The 14,859-nt window shown below is 47.7% G+C and overlaps 1 protein-coding gene and 1 non-coding gene across 5 annotated transcripts; both read left to right on the plus strand.

Moving 5' to 3' along the window:
- Positions 1-910: 910 nt before the first annotated feature.
- Positions 911-14,629, plus strand: LOC142579075 (serine/threonine-protein phosphatase 2A regulatory subunit B'' subunit beta-like). 4 transcript variants are annotated; one of them, XM_075688916.1, is made up of 6 exons: positions 913-1,225; positions 3,663-3,979; positions 5,923-6,177; positions 12,749-12,976; positions 13,763-14,107; positions 14,205-14,629. In XM_075688916.1, the coding sequence occupies exons 2-6, from the start codon at positions 3,720-3,722 to the stop codon at positions 14,245-14,247; spliced, it is 1,131 nt and encodes a 376-aa protein (XP_075545031.1). In that variant the 5' UTR covers positions 913-1,225; positions 3,663-3,719; the 3' UTR covers positions 14,248-14,629. The 4 variants fall into 4 exon arrangements, with proteins under 4 accessions (XP_075545034.1, XP_075545031.1, XP_075545033.1 ...); XM_075688919.1 differs by lacking the exon at positions 12,749-12,976 and having other exon boundaries at positions 911-1,225; XM_075688918.1 differs by having other exon boundaries at positions 914-1,225; positions 13,763-14,629.
- Positions 5,434-5,621, plus strand: LOC142580571 (U2 spliceosomal RNA). Its single transcript, XR_012827790.1, has one exon. It is a non-coding gene; the product is annotated as a U2 spliceosomal RNA (small nuclear RNA).
- Positions 14,630-14,859: the final 230 nt, after the last annotated feature.

The following is a 14,859-nucleotide window of genomic DNA, read 5'->3' on the forward strand; positions in this document are numbered from 1 at the left end:
AACGCATGCTTAGCGATAGAATTGCTGAATTATCGCCATGTTTGCACAGCACGAAAGACGAGCACAGAAGGAAGAAGACAACACAGGCGCTGTTCTTCCTCCTGTCCTCGCCTTTTGCGCTGTGCAAACATGTCGATATTGATTCACCAACTCGCCCAAGCTTCCACCTTATCAAGGTGAATTATCGCAACCTCTCTATTCTTAAGAAATTTCGGATGCATTATTCTAAAACACCTTGTATAGCAACCCTCCTACGCTTCGCATTGATAACAGAGAAGTTTCACCGTGGTTACATATGCCTATGACAAACCTCCTCCCAAATACGCATATTTTTTTTTTAAAGCAAAACCACGTGTTCTAACGCATGACGCCAGCGGTGACTTCCAGAACACGTAACATTGCAGATTTCTCGAAACCCTTCAACATTAGCCACGCGCGAGGAGACTCTGCACCTCGACACGTTGCCCACTTGAAGTGCCAATGACGTAACAAACCATCACGAGGGCTAACACGATTGCCCGCCCCCTCTCTCTCCGCCCCCCCCCCCCCCACCCCGCCTATGCACCCCTCCTCGCGCCTATCGGCAGCAAAACAAACAATAGTTAACGACCCGGAGAAAACGTCTGTCGTCCATGACCGACGTTCCGTAAGAAGAGACAGACATGGTCAGATCGCGGAATCCACAGGAATGCTGGCACCGAGAACTGGGCTCGAGGTGAGAGGGTGGGGTTGGGGGAGGGTGGTAGTGTTCGTCGGCCGCTTATTTCGCGCCGTCGAAGTCGACCTTGGCGCGGTTGTGAAACGTTCGCCGCGCTCCGTTGCGCGGTTTTTCCCTAAACGCCTCCAAACGAAATCCGAGCCTCCGTACCCCGTATGGCCGGTCGCATCTTGCGGCATCGATGTGTTTGTGCGCTTCCTGCGTTGCAGCGGCGGGTCACTTGAATGCGCGCTCGTCAGCGCTTCCCTGCCAGGAAAATCACACAGTGGTGGAGGCGGGTGCGGCGGTTCGAGCGTATTGCATTTGGAACCGTGGCTTTAGTCGGAACCAGCGCCACAGAAGATGACGCGTCGCGCGAAACCGCGAGGCGAATATTTTCGCCGTCTGTCGTCGTCGGGCGCGTCGCCTCGCGTTTTGAGGACGACGGCGATTCCTGCTGCTTGAAAAGTGGGCCGCGCCGAAGCTCTGAGTCTCCCAGCGGCACCTTGAGGGACGTCGCACGTGTGGGTGCGTATGCCTCGCGGGATGTCAACGATAGTGTCGCATTTACTTACCTTGATCGCTGTACGACCTAAATTTAATTATCTGATACGCATAATCAGCACGACGACTTTATGTGCTTGGTGTCTAATAGAATTCGTCTCCGATATATCAATCTAGCTTTGCGACCAACTCCGAAATGTTAAGCAGTGTGCTCTTCAACTATACATAATGGTTTTGGGTGCAGCTGATGCTCCGACAGCCCTTCGTTGGTTTTTTGATTTCGCAGCTTATCCATACTCTATACATTTCATTAACTGTGGGGAAATCTGAGTATAACGTTTTTTTTTTTTAAGCCGCCATGAATTTCAATCAGCACATACTTTTCATCCGTGATATACGTTCTTCATCCGTTTAGCCGTTTTAGGCTGCTGCCGCTATTTTAAGTTGTCAATAGCAGTTTTTTTCACTTATTTTTTTTTGCAGCCGTTTTAATTCAGTCGTAATTTATGGTAGTAGTTTCTATATCGCTATTTATGTTAGTCACGCTGTCGCGGTAGTTCATTAGCCGGTAATAACGAAGATGTCACTACTTATATATATATATATATATATATATATATATATATATATAGAGAGAGAGAGAGAGAGAGGGGGGTGCGACGTAATGCTAACGCACTTCTCTGGCATTCACCGCTAAATCACCACTGATTTTCTTTTTCTTTCTTTCTTTGTTTTTGCCTTCTTTTCCTTCTAATTAATACACTCCTGCCTCTATACATACAGTTGCCGCAGGACTAACACTATAGGTTCACATATCAGGCAGATTTTTCTTCACTCACAAGAACCTCTTATACAAAATTTTTCGTAATAGCGAATTCCAGCCAATCCTGATGCCAATATACAATTAGCGAAGGCGGCCAGCCAATGTTAAAAAGCACTTATGAACGAAAAGCATTGCGAATTCGCCTCCAGGTGGTTTTTTGGCCGTTGTACAAAGGAAAAAAAGAAAAGCACTAGAAATTTTCACCAGCCTGTTCTCCTGTCGTAGCGTACAGGCTTGGCAAAAATTTTCGATGCCACAGTGAGCATGAACAGATAAATCAGGGCGCATACTAGGGCGTCTGTAGAACTTGCCTTGCTTCGACTCTATAGGGACAGCGATCGTCACTTACTCACCGAGCGCCAGGCCTTTTTCGGGCGTCCTGAAACAGGGCCAGACGATAGATGTTGCCAGTCGTATACTGGCATCAACATATTTTTATTTTTATTTTCATTTTTGTGGGCCGCGCGGGGCGCAGGCTAAGCATCCGTCACGCCGTAAAAGTGGGGAAAATAATAGGACAGGAGTCATAGGAAATTATGCACCAAGAAACACAGAGAAATGTAGAGGGAGAGGACTGCGGCGGTGACATGGTAAGCATGCAAAGGCAGGAAAGGAGTGGTTGAGAAGTTGAGACTAAGGCAAGAAAGCAGAGTGTAGAACCGATTCTTTCTTTTTTTCATTCCGGATTTCGTTTTGGTTTGCTGATAGCGGTTCAGTTCCGGTTAAACTCCGGAACGAAGAAATAACAGTTCAAACCGGATCAAGTTCATTCGCATAACCGAAGAATAACTACAGAAGCAGCATAAATTTATTTTGTGCAATATTTCGACGCTTCTGCTAAGTTGTACTGAAAGACTGCACATCTTTGTTCTTCAGGCCCCCACACGTAGATAAGAAAAATCTACCATCAAAGCTGAAATGTGAAGCGAAGCTTCATTGAGGCAGCGAGAGAGGAGAATATATTGTGGAAATACAGAGAGGTCTTCCAGCCTGCTAGTCTGTACTCAGGCGAAAAGAAAAGATGAGAAAAATATGGGACTGAGGAGTAATGATGACGATGCGCAGTAGGATGCGATCACTTTCGTGTTCGGAGGACCCGTTCGCTGCCTTGAATCTAGGCCTGCGTTTACTAAATATTCTAGGAGGGCCTTCATGAGAGGAGAGCCTTCATTCATTTGTCCGGTCAGTGGTCCAGTAAAGCTTTTTCACTGGACAGCCTGTAGCTAATCGGCTCTAACGAATAGAATACCTGCCGTCCACATACGTACTGGGGACAAGACACAAGTATACGTGCTCCACTGTCCCAGGTACTTTGCCACGCGTCACACTCTGGCGAGTCCGCGCGTCAGATGCAATGCAAATATTGTCGCGTAAACACACCTAGTATGCCCCATGACGCAATACGCTAAAGACAGTATTAACGGTGCTGCTGCTTATAAAATCACGGGACTTTGGTGCGTGTTTACAAATTGAGCTGCATGTTTATAACGACTCCGGGTAGTCGAGATGAACACGGGGAGCCCTCCACTATATGGTGTTTCTCATAGTTGCACTGTTCCTAAGAGTGTCTCAATCCAGGACCAACGGTATGCTGGCAATACTGTACACGTGACCCGGCCGTGTCCTGCGCATGCGCAGGAGAGGTGCGGCACCGGCGCGAGCCCCCGTGTGCAGCGGCTGCCATGAGCGCTGGCAATGTCGTCGGCCGCTGAGGAAGGGCCCGTGATTCCGCTCTTCTACTTTCCCTACGGCCGGCCCCTGTCGCCGCTCGAAGTGGAGATGGCCTGCCGCGAGCTCAAGCTCGCGCTCAACGACATCGCCGGCGACGTTCTGGGGCCCGAGGACTTCGCGCCTCTCGCGCGGGCGTGCTCCCTGCCAGGATACTTCAAGACGGCGCTGTACCGTGCCGCCGGCGGCGACAAGGACAGGCCCGTCACCAAGGAGCGCTTCTGCAGGTGCACTAAGAGACACACATGAAGGACAACACTGCAGATTCTAGGCGGAAGGCCATCCTTCTCCCCCAACTCCCTTCCCTTTGATTCTCAATGTGTTGTACGTACAGGGTGGTTCGGCGAACACTTTCAAACCTTTTTTTAAAGGCTGCCTGTGGCAGACAGCTCAATTCTAGTTTATGAGCCGGTCTACTCGAAGCGGCGGACACTGCTTGCAGAAAAATATTAACTGGGCAATCGACTAATTAAAATGAATTCACTAATTAACTTTTAGCTAATTATCTGCTGACCCCTATTGCAATTTACCAATTCTAGCAGTGGACTTCGCAAGGCGGATCAACTTGGAACGAATTCTCAGGACGACAACAGTTTCGACATACCAATTCCCGAATTTTGCGGAGAAATACAATGGCGTTCCAGTTACTTGAGTGCTTCAGTGCATGAAACGACGTTTTGTTAACAAATTAACTGGAACGACAATGCATTCCTCCGCAAAGTTCGGGGATTTGTATGTCGAAACTGGTGTCATCTTGAAAACTCACTCCAATGGGATCCGCCTTGCGAACTCCACGGCTAGAATTTGTAAATTGCAATAGGGGCCATAATGTAACTAGGTAAAAACTTAATTGGTGCATTTTTATGATTAGTCGATTTTGGATCTCAATTTCTTGTGCGAGCATTGTACGTCGCTTCGAGTAGACCAGCGCATGAACTAGAATGGTGATATCTGCCACAGGCAACTTTTAAAGATTTTTGAAAGTGTTCGCTGAAACACCAATTGCCGTGTGTAGCCGGGTGCAGATGGTTTCGAGTGATATTCATGCCGATTGCAGGGTACGATTCTCGCGGTACGATGTCGCGTCTCAACAGCAAAAGTGGAGAGAGTGCGTGCGTGTGCGCGCGTGTGTGCGCGCGATTGGGTTGGTGCAGCACAAGCAGTGTGCGGTGAAATAATAAGCCCGCGAGGCCACAGAGGCGAGCGCATAACGACAAGTATACCGCTTTTAGCAGCGCAATGTCGTCTTTCAGTCGTCTTGAACGAGAAGAAGGCGCGATTTCTGTTAGTCACAACCATATGAAGCCAAGACAGCATAGGGGACATTACTTGTCGTTTCAAATGAGATGCGGAAATCGTGTGGTAAAAGAAAATGAAAGATGGAAGAAGAATGTTGAGACGCGTTCCACTCTGTGAAAGCGGATGACCAACGAAGCTGTTTAGCACACGACACAGAAGTGACACAGAATCTTGAACAAAGGTACGAACTCATTTACCGTGATGTTTATTCGCGTGGACGACGGGAACGCCGCCCCGAGGAGCCGGAGGAAACAGACACGCGTGACGTTTCGACGGGACCGCCCCCACGGAAGAGCGAAAGGAAAGAAAGCAAGCGCTCGAAACGCCGAGAAAGCGAGGGCGGTGCGATCGTAGGCATGGCCGACGCGGGTCAAAGCAACGCTTAGGATCTAGTAACGTAGGGTCAAAGTGTAGTATCCGTTCTTATCAGCTTAATATCTGATACGGGCTGCATTTGGACCCAAGATATTAAACTTATTTTTGCAAGTTGGCGGGGTGGCTCGAAGCCTGCTTCATCTCTGCCGCGGGTCGGCCCGGTGTTTCACTATCTCCGAGATCGGCCAACGGTTTTTTGCACAAGCAGAAGAAAAATGACGGAACCCCACAGCCACAAACAGCTTCGCCGTAAAAGTAAATTGCCGCCGGTGTGCTCCGAACCCACGTCCTCTGAGTGACGCGTGCGATACAATTATGCTACGGCGACGGCTGTTCCCACGTCCACATTGTTGGATATGTATGCGCGTGTGCAAGACCTGACCCCAGGTGCGCCCCGTTCGCGCTACGCTCTATTACGTAATTATTCGTGGGGAGGCCGGTGGCTAGACTTCGGCATGTTGGCGAGTCGCTGCCCCTGCCGCTTGCCTTCCCGCAGGTACTACAGCCACCTGGTGGCCAACTTCCCTGAGGAGAGTTCACGGGCCGTGCACGTGCTGGCACGCGACCGCGACTACCTGACGCAGGAGGACCTGCGGCCTCTGTTCGAGGACTTCTTCGCCATGCACCCGGACATGCGCTTCCTGGAGAAGACGCCGCAGTTCCGGGAGCCGTTCATTGCCACCGCGCTCACCAAGTACTTCTTCCACTCGTCCCGCTCCTGGAAGAACATGCTCAGCATCCGGGACTTCAGGTACACGTGCGCGTGGTACGCCTGTGCCCCTGCGAGGCGACGGCGTTTTACAGCATGCGTACAATACCCACCAGACCAGATGCGCCGGACCAAACGATAACGCGATAAGCTTGAAACAGAAGGACGCACAACGTTCCGCAGGTACTACTACTACTACTACTGCTACTACTACTACTACTACTACTACTACTACTACTACTAATAATAATAATAATAATAATAATAATAATAATAATAATAATAATAATAATAATAATTGCTAAGAAGAAAGGAAAACACCACGGGGGTTTTCTTTTCTTCTTTTTGGTACGTATAATGTAAGCAGGCTTATATGGCACGTCCATGCAGGACACTATTCCGTCTTGCGCCAGTCTGCACGCAAACACGAGCGTAAATGGAGATCGCTGAGAGAGTCATTCGCTCTACAACGGACATACATTGTGCTGCTGATAAAGAGATAGTATCCGGACAACATTCATTTGGGCTAAATGGTGCATACTTGGGAAGGAACAGCGCCAACTAAGACGATCACGAGAGGGAGAACGACACAGGACAAGCGCCTGTCCTGCGTCGTTCTCCCTCTCGTGATCGTCTTAGTTGGCGCTGTTCCTTCCCAATTCAAAGAGATAGTACCTCGTGCAGAACAATCAGTTTTGGCGAATATCACACTTTTGGCGAGGAGCGCAATACAGCAGTGCTGATTCAAAAATACGATACACATAAACAGCAATCATTGCCACGAGCAAGAATACAGTTGGCCAAAAAGGAGAAAAAAAGAGATGCAAGCGATGAGGAGGTATGCACAATACATGATGCCTGTGTAAGCTTAGCAGCTAGTTCACAGAATACACACATAAACAACCTTCCCAATTAAAGAATAAGTACAACAGTGAGCGCTAATACAATAATGACCATCGCGTCATTAAGAAGGAGAAAAAAACATTCGCAACTATAGGATAAACATCAATAAGATACGCTTACAAGCTGGTCACATACGTACAAGCTGAACTGCTCTCTCTATCAGTTCTAGAAAGTCATCTATCGCACGCGTTCGTACTATGAGCCGGTCGATGCCGTTCCATTGTCGTATGTATCTAGGGGGGAGAAAAACAATAAAATATGTTGTTGCACGAATATTCTTGAAGTGTGAAATCACGCGTGTGACGATTACGATTTTAGTGCCGATCTGATCATCCGGCAAAATGGTCACTAACAAACGCTACGTCCAAAGTAGAACTGGGTGCGCCCTGAATTCGGGTGGGGGAGCGTACCAGTTGTGCGAGATTAAAGCTAAACGACATTTCTAAAATGACATCATTCGCCTACGCGTCTCAGTTTCAAGGACGGCCCTTCCATTTCAGGCAGCTTAAAATCACCAGTCACGATAACCACATCACCTGTGCATCGTGCAAACAAGCCAAATGAACTTCCAGATAACTCGTTTCAGCATTATAGGCGGTCCGTAGACAGCCCAAACACAGACGCAACCTTTATTTAGGTGTAGCTTTGCGCTGCACTGCCGCGATTTCTGGGTTATATCCGACGTAACGGAGTAGCGCAGTTTTCGCTTGACAGGCAGTGCGACGCTCCCGCTCCTGTACACCTCCGCGCACGATCACATGACCCAATGGCAAGATTTTGTTGTCCAAGATGCCCGGGTAAACCCATGTTTCCGTGATACCAACAATGTCTGGTTTAAGATCTAAAACAACAGCTTTCAAAGTCATCTATTTTATTTGCAACACTTCGCGCGCTGACATTCAGCAAATCGACTTAGAGCGACTCGCTTTCCTTTCTCTTCGTTTTTTTGTTTGTTTTTGTTTTTTACTCGATTATATCTTCACGGTGACTGTACCAGGCAAAAAAAGGGGCCTATTTATAAGTACATTTTCGCAGGTTAATGTCACCCTTTCTTGCTTATCCCGATTTCCTATTGTTCTGTCCAACAGCTTATTTCTAATCTCATGAATATTGCGAGACAAGCCTTCACTAACCGGGAAACCTGACCCTCTAAGCTACGAGCCTCTAAGCTCTGAGCACAGTATTTAAGGACGATAACTTGGTCACGATAGTCGAGCAGTTTAAAAATTATGGGCCTGGCCTTAGGCGAAGGATTCTTTCAATTCCCTTAGTTTTTTATCTCAAGCTTACATTCGAAGATCATTTTTTTCAACCGACTCCAGAAGCATTTCTGCTTATTCGTATTGCTGTTCTTTAACACCATAGATAACAAGGTTGGACCGACGGTGCTGGTTTTCTAGATTCTCCACTTTTCTTTCCATATAGCCGCGAGGTTCTTTTCAAGTTTAGATATCCGTTTATTTTACCCCGAAACCTGTTTTTCCAGGCCGGCGATTTTTTCGGGCTTCTTGTCGATTGCATTAGGTCTAGCGTTTGTTTAGGCTCTTTCTTCCCCTGCAATTAACTTTCACAGATCTGCTATAACCTCTTCGGTAGGGCTTGGGCTCAATTCAACGTCTCAGAACGCCCAGATGTAACAAGCGCAAGGAAACAATGAACTTGCAAAAAGCTTCGCGAAGCGACCGTGGGCACTGCAGTCATAATTCATGCAGACATCATTACCTTTTCATTACTACTAAATGTCTTATCATAGCGTCTGCTCACCTGAAGAATAAGCAGTAACGGATTTGAAGGCTGCATCTTGGCAATGCTGCCACTGCCGAGTGCACCATGTGCAGTTTTAAGCAGTCGCCGCCCGTTGCCGCCACGAATGCTCTTAACGCTTCCTAATGTTACTGTATATGCTACTAAAGTAGGAGCCATATATCGCAACTCTAGTACTTCAATGACACCAGCACCTCCTCGTGGAAGAATAGGTAGCTTTCGTCAATCGAAGCTGGTTACATCAGCAGGTCCCTTTGCAGGACCCCTTCATCATGCAGTGGGCCCGTTGCGATGATGGCAGCTCATGGCATGTCGGTAATAGGCCCACAGGAAGTAGCAGGCTTCAGATCAAATCTGAAGGATAAACAGGAACGAACTTGAAGGCTGCATCTTGGCAAGCCGTACCCACTTTATAGAGTGGCCCATATAGAATTGGTCACTGTAAATGCACTATACCAGTATACAGGGTGTCCCAGTTAACTTGGACCAAGATTTTAAAGAAACCCAAGAGCTCTGCCGACTGCATAGCAGCCGTATTCGCATGTACTTACGACCAGTATTCTTTTTTCATCACTAAGTATTACTTAATTACTTTTGATTAGTGAATTTTTTAATTATTGCTTGAATCGCAGACATATCAATTACAAAGTTGTAGGGAACCTCAAATAACTTCCGAATCAAGCATTTGTTTAATGCTCAGCTTTGCCTCGTTGGTTTTTCCGAGAAAAAACAAAAGCGCTCGAAACATCCAAAATACGAAATAGATGCGCGCTCGCGCGCCGTTACTACAGCGCTCCCAAGCGCATAGTTACGAATACACGGCTTTACTAGCGGCGGCAGCACGATACAGGTCTTCACGCTATGTGATGGTCGCGGCATCAAGAGAACACGCCACTGACGCATTGATAAGCGTATCGGAGCCTTGTACGATGCGGCGATAAGAGAATGCAGCCGTATATCTTTCAATAGTTGCTTGAGTAGCGGCGTGCGAGTGCGCATCTATTTCGTATTTGGCGTATTTCGCGGGTTTTTGTTTTTTCTTGGAAAAAACAACCAGGACCACTTCAGCACGAAATAGATGCTTGATTCGGAGGTTATTTAAGGTGCACTACAACATTGTAATTAATATGTTAGCGATTCAAGCAATAATTTAAAAGTTCGCTAATTAAAAGCAATTAACTAATTAACACTTCGTGATGAAAAAAAATATACTGGCTGTAAGTACATACGACTGCCGCTACTATGCATTCGGTACGATTTCCCTAGAGCTCTTGGTTGTTCCAAACATCTTGGTCCAAGTTAACTGGGACACCCTGTATATAAGAAGCCTCACTCAATACACAGCGGGATTGAAAACTGGCCTGTCGGTCGCCTGAGATTATACCTTTGCGGAGGTCCAACCGGCAGTTGGTAACTCTAAAAGCTTTAGCACTAAGCTGATGCAATAAGTGGGGTTATACGTGCAAGCGATGCACGTTTGATTATTTCGGCCACGAATGAGCAATGACGCGATGCGTGCGCTCAGCCTTCGTCGCATTCGTGCTTCCGGTCGGTCCACTGCACTGGACGCGCAATCTGAAAATCGATATGCAAGGTAATTATGTCTGGTATGCAGGTGAGATAGCATTAGTGCCAAGGCAAGCGCGGTAACGTGCACATTAGCTTAATTGCCCCACAGCACTATGCCGACGTGGGCGTTCGCGCACTTTACAAGTTGCGAGATAAACTATGCTGTTAGGAGGTACGCAGCATTATTTCTACAGTGGTTACTGTCTTCGTTGTTAGCCGCATTCCTCTGGCATCAAGGTTAGCTCGTTCCATCAAGGTTAACCGGCGGTTTTCTCAGAGACGTTACCGCAGTGAAGTTCCTTTCCATACAAGTAACATGTATACAATATAGTAGCGGTCATCATGCAACACAATTTTAGCGTCCAGTGTCTATTGCAAATCGGTATTTTTATTTTATTTTTTTACAATGTGGCCGTGTTCGATTCGCATTGTCAGACACTTTGCGAACAGTTAACAAACAGCTTTCACATGAGCCATCTCGTCGTGCAAATGCAATTCGGTTCTCAACGCATGCACGCAGAAAGTTCGTGATGGTCTATGCCTACATTATAGCTAGAGCAAAATGATATTAGTAGACGCTTGCGCTTCTATATGAGCGTAGCCCCATTTTAAGTTTAAAAAGCAGCAGGTAACATCGCAGAAATAGCTGTTTCTCGTTTAAAAAACTCAGTGCCCTTCCACTCTGTGAAGCAGGATGACCAGCGAAACTATGTATGTGGGCCCTTAATGGCGGGATCGGTCCACGTGTGGGGAGTGCTTAACGCCTTCTTCACGTCCGCCGCGGGTCGGCCCGGCATTGCACTATCTTCGGGATCGGTCCACGTATGGGGAGTGCTTAACGCCTTCTTCACGTCCGCCGCGGGTCGGCCCGGCATTGCACTATCTTCGGGATCGGTCCACGTATGGGGAGTGCTTAACGCCTTCTTCACGTCCGCCGCGGGTCGGCCCGGCATTACACTATCTTCGGGATCGGTCCACGTATGGGGAGTGCTTAACGCCTTCTTCACGTCCGCCGCGGGTCGGCCCGGCATTGCACTATCTTCGGGATCGGTCCACGTATGGGGAGTGCTTAACGCCTTCTTCACGTCCGCCGCGGGTCGGCCCGGCATTACACTATCTTCGGGATCGGTCCACGTATGGGGAGTGCTTAACGCCTTCTTCACGTCCGCCGCGGGTCGGCCCGTCATTGCACTATCTTCGGGATCCCGCGTATGGGGAGTGCTTACCGCCTGCTTCACCTCCGCCGCGGTTCGGCCCGGCATTGCACCATCTTCGGGATCGGCCGTTTTGTGTCTACACACTGACACGATCCTGGGATGAACTAGCCCTTAAGAGCTTCGCTGTAGAAATATATATTTGTATGAACCGGTTATCCACGATGATTGCAAATGTAAACGGACAGTCGAACGCTTCGAAAAAGCTTGAAGGCGAATATTTGTTGAAGTGAGGACATTTTATGTATAGCGTTTGTCGTTTCGTTGCATGATTCCGTGAAATGGGGGCTTGATCTTTTGTTATCTCACCTGCTATATACGCGACGCCTGTGGTTAAAAGGATGTTTCAGGACCGCTGCCGGGAGCTGCGCGAGTTATACAGTGTCATGGCTTAAATATAGTAGACGTACAGAAACACCCGAGAGAGTGAAATGACCGAGACTGTTAAAGCACGTGCACATGCGCAATGTTGAAGATGTGGGTTCCGATCCCATCGGCGTCAAGTTGTCCTTACGTACACTTTTATTTCCCTTGTCCTCATTATTTATACGTTCTGATTAGACACATCTAATAATTTGATTCTCCTGCGCATATTCTGTCTTCACTGTTTTTTTTTTCTTTTATGTAGGTGTGGTGGGTTTAATCACGCGTTTTGCGCGTCAAACTGAACTAGTCATCTGTTATGCTTACAACAGTGGCGGTATACATAATAACCACGTGGTATAAATGTATATGTAGATGACGCATCATGAGTAGACAGAATCGGTGTGCCAAAGTGTCATAAAGAGTACGTAGGCAGCGTCAGTAGACCAAGGTCGTAAGGAGTTGATAGGCAGCATCCGTAGACCATTAAGTCATAAAAGTCGCTGCCTCCTTGTCGTTATTTCTCTAATTGTTCCCTCGGCCCCTTCGCGCATTATTGACAATGAATTCATTACTGCAGTAATTCTATAGTTGCAATAGTGCACAGATGGTAATTAGAAGGGGAGGAAGTTCGCGTGATGTCGAGTATGCATCATCCCGACCAGACGGGCTTCCGTCATACTCTCGACTTCATGTCGATGGACAACCATCGAATGATAGGACGTCATAATGCTGCCGCATTAATGTCGCTCAGTTGCATAGCATCAGGACCTGCGAGCTTTTACCCTTGCGCGTTCCAGGGAGAGCCACCTGTTGAGCTCCCTCCGCTGGATGGAAGAGTCATCGGAGCTGGACCAGAGCATGGACGCCTTCAACTTTGGCTCCTTTTACATGACGTACGCCATGTTCGAGGGCCTCGACCGCGATCGGGATGGCATGCTCAGTCCGGAAGAACTGCGGAACTTCCAGGGCGGCGCCTTTACCAATCGTGGTCTGGACAGGATACTCTGCTCGGCGGTCATCAAAAGGCAGGCGCACTACGCTGGCTGTCATTTCCTGCACGTGGGCAACAAATCCGCGATGGCATAATGATGCGAAGTAACATTACCAACCTGCCTGCCATAACACGTGACATTCCGGTTCTTCGTCTTTTTTTTTTCACCCTCTCATCCTTGTTGCGTTACAGCTATAGTGAAGACATGAAGTGACCTTGGCATTTCTCTTTCTTTTTTTTTCTCTTCGTTCTTCTCTCAACCTCTCGCCACGAAAGACACTAGTCGTCCATTGCCCTATGCAAGGCAACACGAGTCTCAAAACACATCTGTTACATAGACAACGCCTGGAGTAATGATGACTCATGAAGAAATGATCCATTCAAAACATTAAAAACTTGCTTTGGCCGATCGCGTTACCTATGCAAGGTTGTTGATTGTTGTTGTTTTTCTTCTTTCATCGTTCTATATCTCTCTGGTTCTTTGTGTTTTGTCATCGTTGAATTGCGATGGCGGGCGCCAATTCAAATGGCGTAACGACCCGTCGAAGGAGCTTGCAAGTGTGCAACCACACCTCGGCCAAAAGAGCGAAGAAGTGCGTATAATATTTGCGCAGTTTCGCATACACTGTTACATAATCCAGCACTATCAGTGTCATAAAAGTGGGCACGCTCTAGCTCGACGGTACCGATATTGCAAAAGCACTCGTGCACTTACATCCAGGTGAGCGTAAATAACATCACGCAAACAGATACGTCACACATGCACTGGTTTCATTACAAACGCGCTTTCACGGTCTTCATTCTTTTTTTACTTCTCCAGGTACAATGGCCGGCAGATGATGTCCCTACAAGACTTCGTCGTCTTCCACGCTGTCGAGTCCAATAAGGGGCTTCCCAAGAGCGTCGAGTTCTGGTTCCACTGCTTGGATTTCGACGGCGACGGCTTCATCACTGTGTACGACATGCAGTACCTCTACGAGGACAAGCGACGCATCGTCGAAGTGCACTTTCCCTGCTGCGACTTCGCCGAAGTGGCGCACGAGATCCTCGAGCGCGTCAAACCACGCAAGCCCGAGTTCATCGCGCTGTCGGACCTCAAGCGCTGTGAACCCAGTGTGGTGTGCATGATTGTCAACACGTTCATGCTCGTACCGATGACGGTTAGGTAACTCGGCCAACCAGGCGTTTCTTTCTTTTTTTTTTATTAGTGTCATTTAAGACCCGGTTCAAGAATCGAAGCGACATTGGTTGTTTTTTTCCAGGAGTGAACGACAAGCGCTACCCAAGTGTTCATCGCTGCTGTGAAGTGCGAGACCAGAACATCGGACCAGATTGAAAAAAAAGTCCTAAACATAACTATAAGCGGTGCGCTGTGTGCGGACGTGTGACCACTTTGTGCCGTGTTTCGTGCGAATCTGGCAGTTGAAAAATAACGGAGTCAAAATTTCGGCTTTCCCTCTTTTTTATTTTTCCTCCTCTGTGACGGATGTAGTTGGAACAAGCGCAACTCTTTCAAAGTGAAAAAAATTTGTCCAGCCGTTACGTAAACTCGTGCACGTGTCCGTGAAGCGCTGTGATGCGGATGCAGAAGCATCCGCGCAGTGTGCCCACTCGAAAAACGAGACGAAAAAGGAAGTGTCCTAACTGCAAATTTTGGCGCGTAAACAAGTCGATGACATCAGCTTCTCTCGTAGCCCTGACGACTTTGCATGGCTAATCCTGTCGTGGTAAACTTTTCACTATTTCGAAACGAGAGGCTTGGCTTGTGTTTTTCATCGGCCTTTTCCAACCAGGTGCCGATTTTTTTATTTGTCTTTCTTTTTTTAGCATTCGCATTTTGCAACTACCGGTGCTGACATGTGCCCGCTTGCCTACTTCATTTGATAGATAACGTTTTCTGCAAATGCGCTTTGCTTT

This window comes from Dermacentor variabilis, chromosome 4, assembly GCF_050947875.1.
Source record: "Dermacentor variabilis isolate Ectoservices chromosome 4, ASM5094787v1, whole genome shotgun sequence".
Lineage (NCBI taxonomy): Eukaryota > Metazoa > Arthropoda > Arachnida > Ixodida > Ixodidae > Dermacentor > Dermacentor variabilis.

Coding starts and splice junctions, on each gene's coding strand:
- LOC142579075 (XM_075688916.1), top strand. CDS start 3,720: ATGTCGTCGGCCGCTGAGGAAGGGCCCGTGATTCCGCTCTTCTACTTT. Junction 3,980..5,922: donor ACCAAGGAGCGCTTCTGCAG/GTGCACTAAGAG, acceptor GCCTTCCCGCAG/GTACTACAGCCACCTGGTGG. Junction 14,108..14,204: donor CTCGTACCGATGACGGTTAG/GTAACTCGGCCA, acceptor GTTTTTTTCCAG/GAGTGAACGACAAGCGCTAC.